Genomic DNA, 12,582 nt, shown 5'->3' with positions numbered 1-12,582 from the left:
TTTTCATCCTTTCTAGTATTGCCATTTCCATGCCACTTACGTCTATGTTAGGCCATAAGGGAACCTACACCATATGAACTTGTCAGCATTGATTAGTTTTGTCATGACATCTGCTAGGTTGTCTTTGGTGTGAATCTTTTTCATGTTAACACTTCCTTCCTCCACAACTTCTCAAATGAAGTCATACTGTACTCCGATGTGTTTTGTCCTGGAATGAAAATCAGGATTCCTTGCAATATGCAAAGCACTCTGACTGTCACAATACAAAAGAATCCTTTCTTACATGTTCCCGAGTTCTTCCATTAACCTTTTAATCCAGATTACCTCCTTGCAAGAGTGTGTAGCTGCCATGTATTCAACTTCTGTTGTAGCTAAAGCAACAATAGTCTGTAATTTGGATTACCAGCTTACTACTCCTCCCACAAGAGTAAACACATAACCTGTGGTGGATTTTATTTTATCAAGATCACCATCAAAATCTGAATAAACATATCCCTTGACAATGAATTCCGATCCTCCATAACATAATGCAGCATCTGAGATCCCTTTAATGTATCTTAGGACCCTTTTCACAGCATTCCAATGCTCTCTACCAGGATTTGCTTCGAACCGACAAACCATACCAACTGCCTGAGCAATATCTAGTCTCGTACAAATCATAGCATACATTAGGCTTCCTACTGCTGATGCATACGGTACTCGAGACATTTCCATCCTCTTTGCTTCATTGCTAAGACACATACTTGAGGATAATTTATAATTGACAGGAAGTAGGGTAGAAATTGGCTTACAATCTTGCAGGTTGAAGCGTCGCAAGATTTTCTTCAAGTAATTCTTTTGAGAGAGCCAAATATTCTTGTCTTTTCTGTCTCAATTAATTTGCATCCCTAAAATCTTGTTTTCCAGTCCTAACCATACCCATCATCAACAACCAACAGCTGACATGGTTGGTGAACCATCCAAATGAAGATGGAGTTTTTTATCAAAGGGTTGGCCATCTACCCAACCACCCTTGACTATGGCAAGCACTTCATACATCATAAAGTAATGTGTTTGGGTTGTGTTGATTATAGTAGAAATCAATAGAGAGAAGAAAAGAGAGCACAGTAGTTGTATTTTGAGAGTTGAGTTGAGTAGAGTGTGAGTCCTCCTCCTCCTCCAGTGTTGTATCTTGTACACTTGTTGAGAATGGATTTTTTCCGATGACTCTCCGTGGAGTAGGCATAACAAGCCGAACCACGTAAATTTCTTGTCTCAATTTGTGAGTGTGTTCCTGGGTATTACTTACATTCACAACGAGTGGTATCAGAGTCGGTAGCTAGACCAGTAGCTAGACCGAAAGCCGAATTGCAGCCGAATCGGAGTGGGAGCTGTCCGAAGCCAGACGAACAAAGGCGTTTCTGTTCCAACCAGATTTTTCAAGTTGCTCAAATCTAAATTTTGAGCATTCTAGTGTGTTCTCGTCGACACGGTTCCAACGTACCAAACGGCGTCTAAATCGGAGTCCGGATGAAGGCGCAACAGCTCCGTGAAGTTTGATATTCAAGTTTACATATAGTAGCTTAATTCTACCTATTCTAAAGGAACAAGACGGATTCAATAGTTTGAGGGGAGCATCAAAATAGCTGCACCAAAGTTGAACTAGACCGGTCCAAATCCGTTTTTGGGCCGAACCAAGCCAATTTTGAGCCAATTTTTGCAAGGTTGGACTGGTTTCCAACAAAATCGACCGTTCTGGACGCAATCGTGCACTCAGTTTCTCAGGATTCCTCCCCGATTTTTTTGTACAAGAAGATTGGTGCCTAATATCATCCTAAAAGCATGGAGGAGTCAGACTCAGATACTATGATCAAGCTCACTGTCTCTAATTATACTCTTTGGAGGCCTCGGATGGAGGATCTCCTCACTTGTTAGGATCTGGCGGATCCTTTGGACTATAAAGGTGTAAAACCAACTTCCATCAACGACATTGATTGGATAAAAACGAACAAGAAAGCTATTGGTCAAATCAGACAATGGATTGACCATAAGGTATATCATCACGTTGCACAGGAGACTAATGCTTATAAACTTTGGAAGAAGCTGGAGAACATGTACCTGGCCAAGACCGCTCACAACAAAGCCACGTTGATGAGAGACGGTTCGTTAATCTGAAGTTAAAGAGCGGGACCTCTATAGTTGAACACACTAGTGAGTTCCAAAACCTAGTGAATCACCTTTCATCTGTGAAGATGAACCTTGGCGATGAAGCATAAGCATTACTGCTCCTTAGCTCCTTATCAGACAGCTAGGAGACATCAGTTATCACTCTCAGTAATTCAGCTCCTGATGGCAAACTTACCATGGCGATGGTAAAGGATGCCCTATTCAACGAGGAGGTCATGAGAAAAGAGACGAGCGTTGATCAGACACAGGCTCTTGTTACGGAGAACAGAGGCCGACCTCAAGGAGGTACCAGTACAAGAGGCAAAGGCAGAGGCAAAAGCAACTCCAAAGGAAGGTCCTAGGATCGTGGTAGATCCAATGATGCTAAAAATAGGCAAAGAGGAAATATCTTTTGTTACTATTATGGCATTGAAGGCCACATGAAGAAAGATTATCAAAAATTTCGGCAGGATCATGGTCAAAGCATGCAACAACCAAAGAAGGACGAAGGTGAGAACTCGGTCACTTTAACCCAAGATATATCGGTATTCTCTATTGATGAAGAGACATGTCATATTGGGAATCACGACACTGAATGAGTGATAGACATAGCAGCCTACTATCACGCCACTCCCCACAATGAGTTTTTCACAGTGTATAGATCTGGAGACTTTGGTACAGTAAAGATGGGGAACACCAGTTCTTCTCAGATCCTGGGAATTAGAGATATGCAGATTGTGACCAATATTGGTTGCACCATAATAACACTGAAGGACGTTCGACATGTCCCAGACCTTCTACTCAATCTCATTTTTGGGGCAGCCCTTGATCAACAAGGCTATGAAAGCTACTTTGGGAAAGGTGCTTGGAAATTGTCGAAAGGTGCCTTGACAATAGCACGAGGACATATTTGTTGCACACTGTACAAGACGCAAGTGAAGATTTATACTGATGCTATCAATGCAATGGAAGATTTGGCATTACCAAATCTATGGCTCAAGAGACTCGAACACATGGGTGAGAAAGGACTCTTTACACTGGCAAAGAAGGCATTTATCAAAATTACAAAATACATTGCCTTCAACCCATGTGATCATTGCTTATTTGGAAAGCAATACAGAGCTTCATTTAGTTCCTCTATGAAGAGAAGGTCAGAGCTATTGGGTTTGGTACACTCTGATGTATGCGGTCCCATAGAAGAAAAATCAATCGGCGGAACCAAGTATTTTGTTACCTTTATTGACAACACCATCTATGGGAAACTTGGAAGGATTTCTTTCTAAAACTCAATCATGGCCACACCATGCAATTTTGAGTATGAATCTGTTGTTGGGGAACAATTCGAAAATTGTGCCTTTAGACCAATTTCTAGCCTTCCAAAGGAAGGTGGAAGACATGTTTAATATGATCTTACAACCCCAAAAAAAAATCTTACGGAACATGGCCTAGGAGTTGTTCAAGCAGAAACGACACCTAAGGATAAGGTGGTGGTATCACACGAAACAATCTTGAAAATTTCAAATCCGACAAAGAAAGTAGAAAGTCCCAACAGTGCTGGCACTAATGAGCAACGGTCCCAAGGATTTGAAGAAAAATTTAAGAAAATTGATCAACTAAAAAAGCTTGTGAAAGAAGTTTGCAGCCAACCCTTAATAGGGGAAACCTCCGCTAGATCTTCTTATCCCCCTTTTACCAATAAAGTAATGGAGATCCCTCTGCCCACTAAATTTAAAATGTCCATCTAATGAGCACCCGCTTATAAAGCAACAAGGGATGGGCACTACTCGACAAAAGACTGACCCATCTGATGAGCATCGCTCATGAGCCCCAAAAATGTCCATTTGATAAGCACCACTCATGAGGCAACAAGGGACAGGGATTGCTCCACAAAAAATTGGCCCATCTGATGAGTACTGCTCATAAGGCCCAAAAATGCTCATCTAATGAGCACCGCTCATGAGTCAATAAGAAATGGGCACTATTTGATAAAAAATTGGCCCATATGATGAGCACCGCTCATGAGGCCCAAAAATGTCCATTTGTTAAGCACCACTCACGAGGCAACAAAGGACACACATTGCTCAACAAAAAATTGGACCATCTGATCAACCCCACTCATAAGGCCCAAAAATGCTCATCTGATAAGCACCACTCATGAGGCAACAAGAAACGGGCAATGCTGGATAAAAAATTGGCCCATCTAATGAACAATGCTCATGAGGTCCAAAAATGTCTATCTGATGAACACCGCTTATGAGGCAACAAGAGACGGGCACTGTTTGGCAAAAAATTGACCCATCTAATGAGCAGTGCTCATGAGACCTAAAAGCATCCATCTAATGAACACCACTTATAAGGCAATAAGAAATAGGCCCTACTCGGCAATAAATTGGCCAATCAGATGAGCACTGCTCATGAGGCCAAAAAATGTCCATCTGATGAGCACCGCTCATGAGGCAACAAAAGATGGGCACTGTTCGACAAAGTACAAGTTCATTTGATGAACGCCACTCATGAGGCAATAACAAAGCAAAAAATCAGCCCATTTAATGAGTACCGCTCATAAGGCCCAAAAATGTCCATCTAACAAGCACCGCTCATAAGGCAACAAAAGACAGGCACTACTCGGCAAAAGATTAGCCCATCGAATGAGCACTGCTCATGAGACCTAAAATGTACATTTAATGAGCACAGCTCATGAGGTAACAAGCAACTGGCACTGCTCAGCAAAAAATTAATTCATCTGATGAGCATTGCTCATAAGACCCAAAAATGTTAATCTGATAAACACTACTCATGAGACAGCAAAAGACGGGCACTGTTTAGCAAAATATAGGGCCATCTAATGAGCACCACTCATGAGGCAACAAGAAATGGGCAATACTCAACAAAGTACTAGTCCATCTAATAAGTACCATTCATGAGGCCCAAAGATGCCAATTTAATGACTTAATCCAAATCTCATGATAATACAAAGACTTATAATAAATACAATATACTCTTGAGCCAAAAAGGTTAAGACTCGAGATTACGAAGGCAAATAATAGAACTAAAAAGAGACCCCGGCATTAAACTAGGCATTAACTTATATAAAACCAAAAAATGAAAAGACATCAAGAGATTAATGGAAAGGAGGTAACGTCCATTAATTCAAGCAAAGGGTTAGCACGCCAATCTTTATTCCTTAGTAACATATTCATAGTCAAAATATAACTCCTACGATCCATTAGTAGGAAAATCAATAGGGAGGTATCCTAAATGCCTATAAAAATGACCCCTTAAAGAAGGTAAGGCATCTCATCTCACTATCATTCACTTCTTTACTATTGCAATCATATAATGCTTCCAAATTCCCTGACTTAGGCATTGGAGTAATCCCCCAGAGTACACCCTAGGTCCTCCAAGCCGTTTGTCTCTCATTCTCAGTAGGTGATCAAAGTCGTGATTGATCCAATTTCTCTCAGATAAATTTTGGCAAAAACAAATATATATGCAACTATTAAAAACAATTATTACAATATGAGAAGAGTACTATCTATTTAGTATTAATTTACTTAATGAGCCTAAATTGCCTACTTGTGTTATAATATTATATTGATATTGATGAATCATGTGTGTGTATATGCATATTCATTTTATGTCTCTAATTAATTGGTTGTCAATTTAAATTATATTTCTAAATTTTTGAGTCATTAAATAAGTGAATACTATAAAGAATATGCTTTTGTTATGTAAACAGCACCCTGAAATTAATATAAAAATCATGTTACCTATTTAAAAAGTGTTTGTAGGTTGAATAAAAGCAGTCAAAATTCATTAAAAATCATGTTTTAAAGGATTCCATCATTATTCCTCAATTTTGACATAGTTGTGCATGCATGAAAAAAATTCACGACAGCTACAACTGCTTCCCATTATGTAATGTCTGCTTCTCCATGCATCCTATGACCATTACGCAACGTTACCTACGACCACTATTTAAAACCATGCACTAGAGCGAACAACATGATGTGAATCTAGTACTCTATCTACTTCACAGAACTCTATCTAGGGGCAGAGTGAGGGATGGCAGGCCTAGATTAAGTAAAGGATTTGGAATGACAAGACTCACTCACCTGAGATTAAGACCTACAAGAGTTCTTGGGATACTTTCCAATGGCAAGAGCATTTTGATAAGCAACCTCTGAATACTATAGAGAGAACAACTTAACCTCTCGCCTAACATCTTCTTACATCCATTGACAAACCTACAATGTGAGCTATGACCTCAACAATATCACTCCTAAGCATCAACTCCTCAAATCGATCAATGTAGCTGGTTGCAATAGTGGTTTGTTTATGGTTCAAAAGCTCACAAAACAACTGGCTCTTAAAAGAAGAATAGATGTACTTTCCTTTCAATCATTGCCTCGTCGCTTCCCACTGTGTGATAGGAGGTTCACCCAACCATTCCAGGCTTTGTTGCACAATTTGCCAATACGTCTTTGCTGGTCCTACAAGTTTAATCTTAGCAAACTGAAAAAAAGTCCTCATCTCGTATACGGTACCAACTAAAGAAATCCTCCATCACCAATATCCAATCTAAAAAGGAGCTTGGGTCTAATTTCCCATCATAGGCATGCACATCTACCTTGACCCTTTCTGTAGCATCTCCATAGTCTTCCCAACCTTGCCTAGGGGAATGTCAAGCATGCCTAGGGTTAGATTGGTATCCTACATCATTAAACTCCTCAAGGTTGCCTTCCTCAAACCTAGACTCTAGATTGACCTGAGGTTAGAGGGGTTGAACTAGCCTACCAATTCATTTTAGAGTCTAACTCATATCATTAGGTGCTAAAGGAACTCCTGGTGTAGGAAGAATACCCTAGGCAGACCCTGCTAAAGGGGACTCATTAGGGTTCCTAACTAATGGTTTTATGTCTTCTACAACAAGCCATTACATAACATCTTCATGACTTGGTTAAAATGTTGTTTGGGTGCTCAACTTGGTCCACAAACTCCTGAAGAGTGTCTAATTGAACAGACAAGGATTCGGTATCATTTGGTGCAAGTTCAATAGGATTGGTCTCAATGTTTTTGTTGGTAACCATGGTTAATGCAACATGGTGCATGATGCTGCGGAGGACTACTAGACTAAACTTGAATACAAGTGATATAAATCCTAAATACAATGCACACACATGAAGAAGCTATGGAATATAATGCATATGAATTGACATGGTCTCACATGACATGGCAACAAGTAAATAACTAGGTATGGGCATGAACAAGGATTCAAATGAGAATGAACAAGGGGAACTCACAAGATAGAGGGCAGATTTTTTTTTAACTTCAAATGGTAACAAGAAACTTGGAAATATGCATTTACAAATTTCCCCTAATCATACAAACATTAGTCAAGAAAATATGAGAATTTGATTGCCTCACCAAATTGAGCACAAATTGAGTTTACCATCAAATTCTCAAGGTAAGGCAAGCAACTTCTCAACCCTATTCTCAGATCCTCAAGAAACAGCCTTTGAACAGCAGCTGCGCCCCAATCTGAATGCTGTCAAGGTTTCATAACTCATGAATTTAATTTGGCAGCCCAAGATTAGGCAGAATTTGACCTTAGAAATGTGAATCAAGCTTGACAATTCAATTTTCACTTAAAAAACTCCAAAATATCAGGAAAAAATCCAAATTTTTGAAGCTGGAAGCAATATATCATGAGTAAAAAACTGCAAAATATCAGGGGAAAATCCAATTTTTTGAAGCTGGAGGCAATATATCATGAGTCTGGGCAAAACAGGGGGAATCCAGTAACTTCCCGTGCGCATGGCCCGCACATGGGGCACGTGAGCCATGGGCAATGGGCCTCTGGATGTTGTTCCAGCTGATGATAGATCAAGGCGTGGGGATTAAAGTGAGGACAGCTGTGCATAAAGGAAATAGCAGGAAATGGGAGATTCAGACAGACAGTTGACTGGGGCAGTTTCAAGTGGCGCATGTGGCCACACCCCTCCTCGGGTGGAGGTGAAAGTGCAAGGAAGGGGGTTTTGGTAGTGTCTGATTTTGATGATGAAGGTGGTGTGATAAAATAAAACCTGGAAAGCAGAGTTTGTAACACAGGCACAACTGTAATTTTCTGGGAAGTTGCAGATGAACAGTGTTCAATTCTCCGCTATTTTGAACAGCTGCATGGTGATGGTGGTGGACTCTAGTACCAATTTGACATAGGACAAGTGAGAGAATTTAGATATAGGGAGAGAGAATTGAGAGAAGAGAAGAAGAAGCAGCAGCAGCAGGAGGAAGATAGAACCAGAATAGAGTTGGGGAAGGAAGAAGAAAGAGGAGGCAGAAGAAGAAGGAAGAAGAAGAGGAAGCCTGCGGGGGTGAGAGAGAGAGAGAGAGAGACGGAGAGAGGGAAACTGAGGCAATCAGATTCAGAGCAATAACTATGCATCAACTTGCATTCCAGCACTCAAACCACAAAAACAACTAATACATGTTTACAAAAACCGCCCAACTAAACACATAATTACAAAATACTAAAGGAAGTCACTATGAAACACAAAGCGGTCCTCCATACACACTATTTTCCAAACCTTTAAACCTACGCCTAAAATACGTGCGCCGAATGGGCAGCCTGGGGGATGTAGATGGTCATCCATCATAGAGACAAACATACTGCACTCAAATGTGTAGCTACTGCACTCAAATGTATAAATAAGGCGTCTGACACATCTACTACCAAAAAGATACAACACAAGCCTTAAATACCTTTGCCAATGTTGTGTGTGTATGTGGGGTTTGTAAGAAAGAACTATAGAAAATAAAATAGCAAATCTGCAAAAATAACCAATCCCACTAGCTGGAGTTCGCTATATGAATCCTTTTCCATCATTCTACATGATCTAGAAAAATAACACTGGTTAAGAGTGCTGTAACATAAGGAACAACATAATAAGAGAATAGGTTCCTAGACAAAAATTTATGACAACATATTCTGGAACATATTCTGGTATGCCTTTGAAGTTTGGAAACTTTTATAAGAGCACAAGAAGTATTGGACAGGGTTGGGGATGAACAAGTGTTGCTTAAACAAGTTTCTGAAGATGCCAACAGCTGGCACAAAGCACTCTTAACAACATAGCACAATAAATTAATTAATTAATAAAAATTACCTCCCCATGGAAAGAATACCTCGAACATGTTTGACATCACTAAATTCACCAACAACAGTCTTTTCAGCTTCCATCCTCTGCTCTTCATTCATAGGTGCTGTTCTTCCACCTACAACATCTGCCACTTGGGCAACAAAGCCCTTATCAACCTGTACCCAATTTACATATATAAATGAAATTCTTATGGCCGTATGCATAACAATAAGTTAAAATTTTCTTAGGTCTCAGTTACTACCCGGAAGAAGTGATTGGTATTATAACATCCCAAGCGAACAAGTTTAAAAATGTGCTCAACGGTTCGAGGTGCGACACCAGGGAAGAAACCAAACTCAATATCCCCATAATTTGTCTGCAAGAAAAATGCACCCAACTGGTTTAAAACCTCATCAATGATAAAGCATGAGTCATTGCACTTAGAAACACATCATAAACAATGTGGATGTTTAAGGACTATGTGCCTGGAGTTCTAACAACAATTTTTATGAGATAGAATGCCAAAGTGCATAATTTCAAAGCATGAATTAACAAAGTTCAGAGGATTTTAAATTAATCCATATGAAGGCCTTTTTGTTCACCAATGTATTCAAATTAGTTAAGTGAATATCAGACCAGTCATTGATGCTGAACTGAAGTTGAATCCATCCAAAGCCCACCCAAATTGATTTTCAAGGTAAGAAGTAGTTTCTATTTTTCAACTTGTCTTCTTGAATAATCTCTATCTGGAAGAAAGACTTACGTCCTCCTATTTGGGTTTGACCACATGACTCATTTTCAATCATTCTATGAGCCAACATTTGCCTAAAGTTGAAGACTCATCAAATCCTTTCCCTTACCACGAAATCCATGTTTTCCCTAGCTGACCACTCTCCTTTCTACTATTAATGACCACAACCAAATCAACCTTTCCTACTAAAGCACTATTTAGACTACCATGCAAGAACCCAAACCATGTTAAATGCTCCTTACATATTCTATATTGACTACTTTCCACTTACTGCATATGCAATTACATTCAAGAGCCAAAGTTACATAGGCACAGGATGAGCATCAGATGATACCATCATCAAGGGCCTATCAGCAAATAGGAGTACCATAGAAAACAATTTATTATATGATTTGTCTCCACCAGAACTTCATTACAACACAGGCAAATGTTACTTGTTACCCCAATTGGTTCATGCTTTGTTAAGCGTGAGAACCAGTAATTTGAAGTGATTTCCAAACAAAGTTGATAATTTGAGCAGAGAGCCCAAGCAAATTCGCAATTATAACACACATTTTTGCATGAAATCAAGCACAATTGAACAGGACACCTTTCGCTACTGATGTACTGCGAATATCAGCATGCAGTCAGCCACCCTTTCGCCACACCTCCGTGACACAGCTAGAGGAAACAAAAAATGATCATCCTTAATTCCTTATGTGTGACTTTCCATATCAAACCACCGTACGAAATGTTGGCTAAATGGGTTAATTATGCATAACCGCAAAGCTAGAAACTACTCGAAAACCATCTGAAAGGTTTGTCAAATAGAAACGTGAGCGACCCTTTTCACCGAATTTAGAGAACTTCGCATTCGAAGCCAAATTACAGACGAAAACAACAACTGGGTTTCCACTGATAGCAAAGTAAAATGCCGAACATCCCAAAATTAGGTCATATTACAGACTAAGAAGAAGCTGGTGTTGTGAGGGAGGGAGAGAGAGAGAGAGAGAGAGAGAACCTGAAAAACGACCCGAGCCGATCCGAGTTGGGGATCTGAGGACAATGCGCCAACGCCAGTCAAACAGAGACACCCCATGATCCAAATGTTTACCAATGCACCCATCACTTCCCCCATTTTTGATCAAATTTTCTTCGCCGACTCGTCTCAATTCTTAAATTCTTCCCTTGTCTATGGCAGTAACGCGAGTCAACTCCCCCAAACCCAGCAGGCCAATGTTGGCAATGTGTACAAGAAGAAGCTTCTCTATCGTGGTGTAGAAAAAATAATTGAGAACACTACATTTGTCAATATATATATATAACAAATAGTTGTGTGTCTTAATTTTTAGTTTCTATTGTTAGTATCCATAATAAATAAATAGATGTGTGGCTTAATTTTTAGTTTCTTTTGTTAATTTTTTTGTTGAATAATTAGAAATTAAATTTTATAATTATTATATTTTAATAATACTTTTTGTAACATTTTTAATATGTACAATTAGTTAAAATGACATGTTGCAAATTATATTATTTATAAAAGTTGTCCCACATCAAAAATTAAAAAAAGGATAAGGGGTTTATACATATAGTTGGGCTAAGACCTAGTCACTTACGATTTTGGGTCAAGTTGATCCATACTCATGTATATTTAATATGTTCAAGGACTTCCCAATATTAACAATGGTGATAGAGTCAGACTATCATAATAGGATAAATATCAATATACTAAATCATCATAAGGTGTTACATAATTTCTAAATTTCATAAAATGATATATCTTTTTAGTGAATTCTTTAAGAATTAAATTATATTATATTAAAAGGTGGAGCAAGGCTAGGGCGGATAGGTAGAGTAAAAATTCACAATACAATGACCTTATATTCTGTCCATTAATTGGCATCTATGATACCTTCCTTTCAATACAATCGTATGAATTTTTGGACCTTAACTATAATTGTTAAATTTTTTGTAGTCATGCTTGGGCATATAATAAAGATTGATAGTGATGGAAATCATCTTAGCAACCCCTATAAAGACCAGACCCTCATTGTTTTATATTTCTCCCAACTAGGCACATCATGCACTATGACCAAAGTATTTCATGTTGCACTATAAGCTTTCTTATGCATGTTTTTAGATGCAATTTTGTTATCTTCTTTAAAAAACTACAAATATCTTAAAATTATTCGGAAATACATTCATTCTACTTGTTCTCTTTATATAGATTGACTTCTTATTCATCAAAGCTTGAGATGTATGCATGTTCCACATTCCAATCAATTGTTCATGGCCTACGAACACATGACATGACTACTCCCGAAGGAGGTCTTCCCATAGGCAATAAGTCTCTACAATCCAATGCTTTGCAGTGGATTGTTTGCATGCCAAAGTCCAATTGCTATGGCTTGAAATACTAGTATGACTAGTTGGATCGTTACAGACTTGCAATGCTTCGTGGTGTTTCGTGGAATTGCGATTGCAATTATAGTCCTAACCATAGGGCTAAAGCAAGGTGTTCCAATCTATGCCACTTGTAATAATTTGGGAAAAAATAATTATTAAAAC

General features: G+C 38.9%; 1 protein-coding gene across 1 annotated transcript in view; it reads right to left on the bottom strand.

The window, feature by feature from the left end:
- The window catches only part of LOC131144485 (peptidyl-prolyl cis-trans isomerase CYP23), a 49,024-nt gene extending 37,660 nt beyond the window's left edge, over nucleotides 1–11,364 (bottom strand). Inside the window, exons 1-3 of the mRNA XM_058093168.1 lie at nucleotides 11,036–11,364; nucleotides 9,547–9,660; nucleotides 9,312–9,460 (exon numbers count right to left, since the gene is read on the bottom strand). Coding sequence (XP_057949151.1) covers nucleotides 9,312–9,460; nucleotides 9,547–9,660; nucleotides 11,036–11,152 — 380 coding nt within the window. The 5' untranslated portion in view covers nucleotides 11,153–11,364. The remainder of the gene's footprint in view (nucleotides 1–9,311; nucleotides 9,461–9,546; nucleotides 9,661–11,035) is intronic.
- Between the last annotated feature and the right edge of the window lie 1,218 nt (nucleotides 11,365–12,582).

Source organism: Malania oleifera, chromosome 12 (assembly GCF_029873635.1).
Source record: "Malania oleifera isolate guangnan ecotype guangnan chromosome 12, ASM2987363v1, whole genome shotgun sequence".
Lineage (NCBI taxonomy): Eukaryota > Viridiplantae > Streptophyta > Magnoliopsida > Santalales > Ximeniaceae > Malania > Malania oleifera.
The sequence above is the reverse complement of the archived record's forward strand: the minus strand, read 5'-3'. Positions and strand labels throughout refer to the sequence as shown.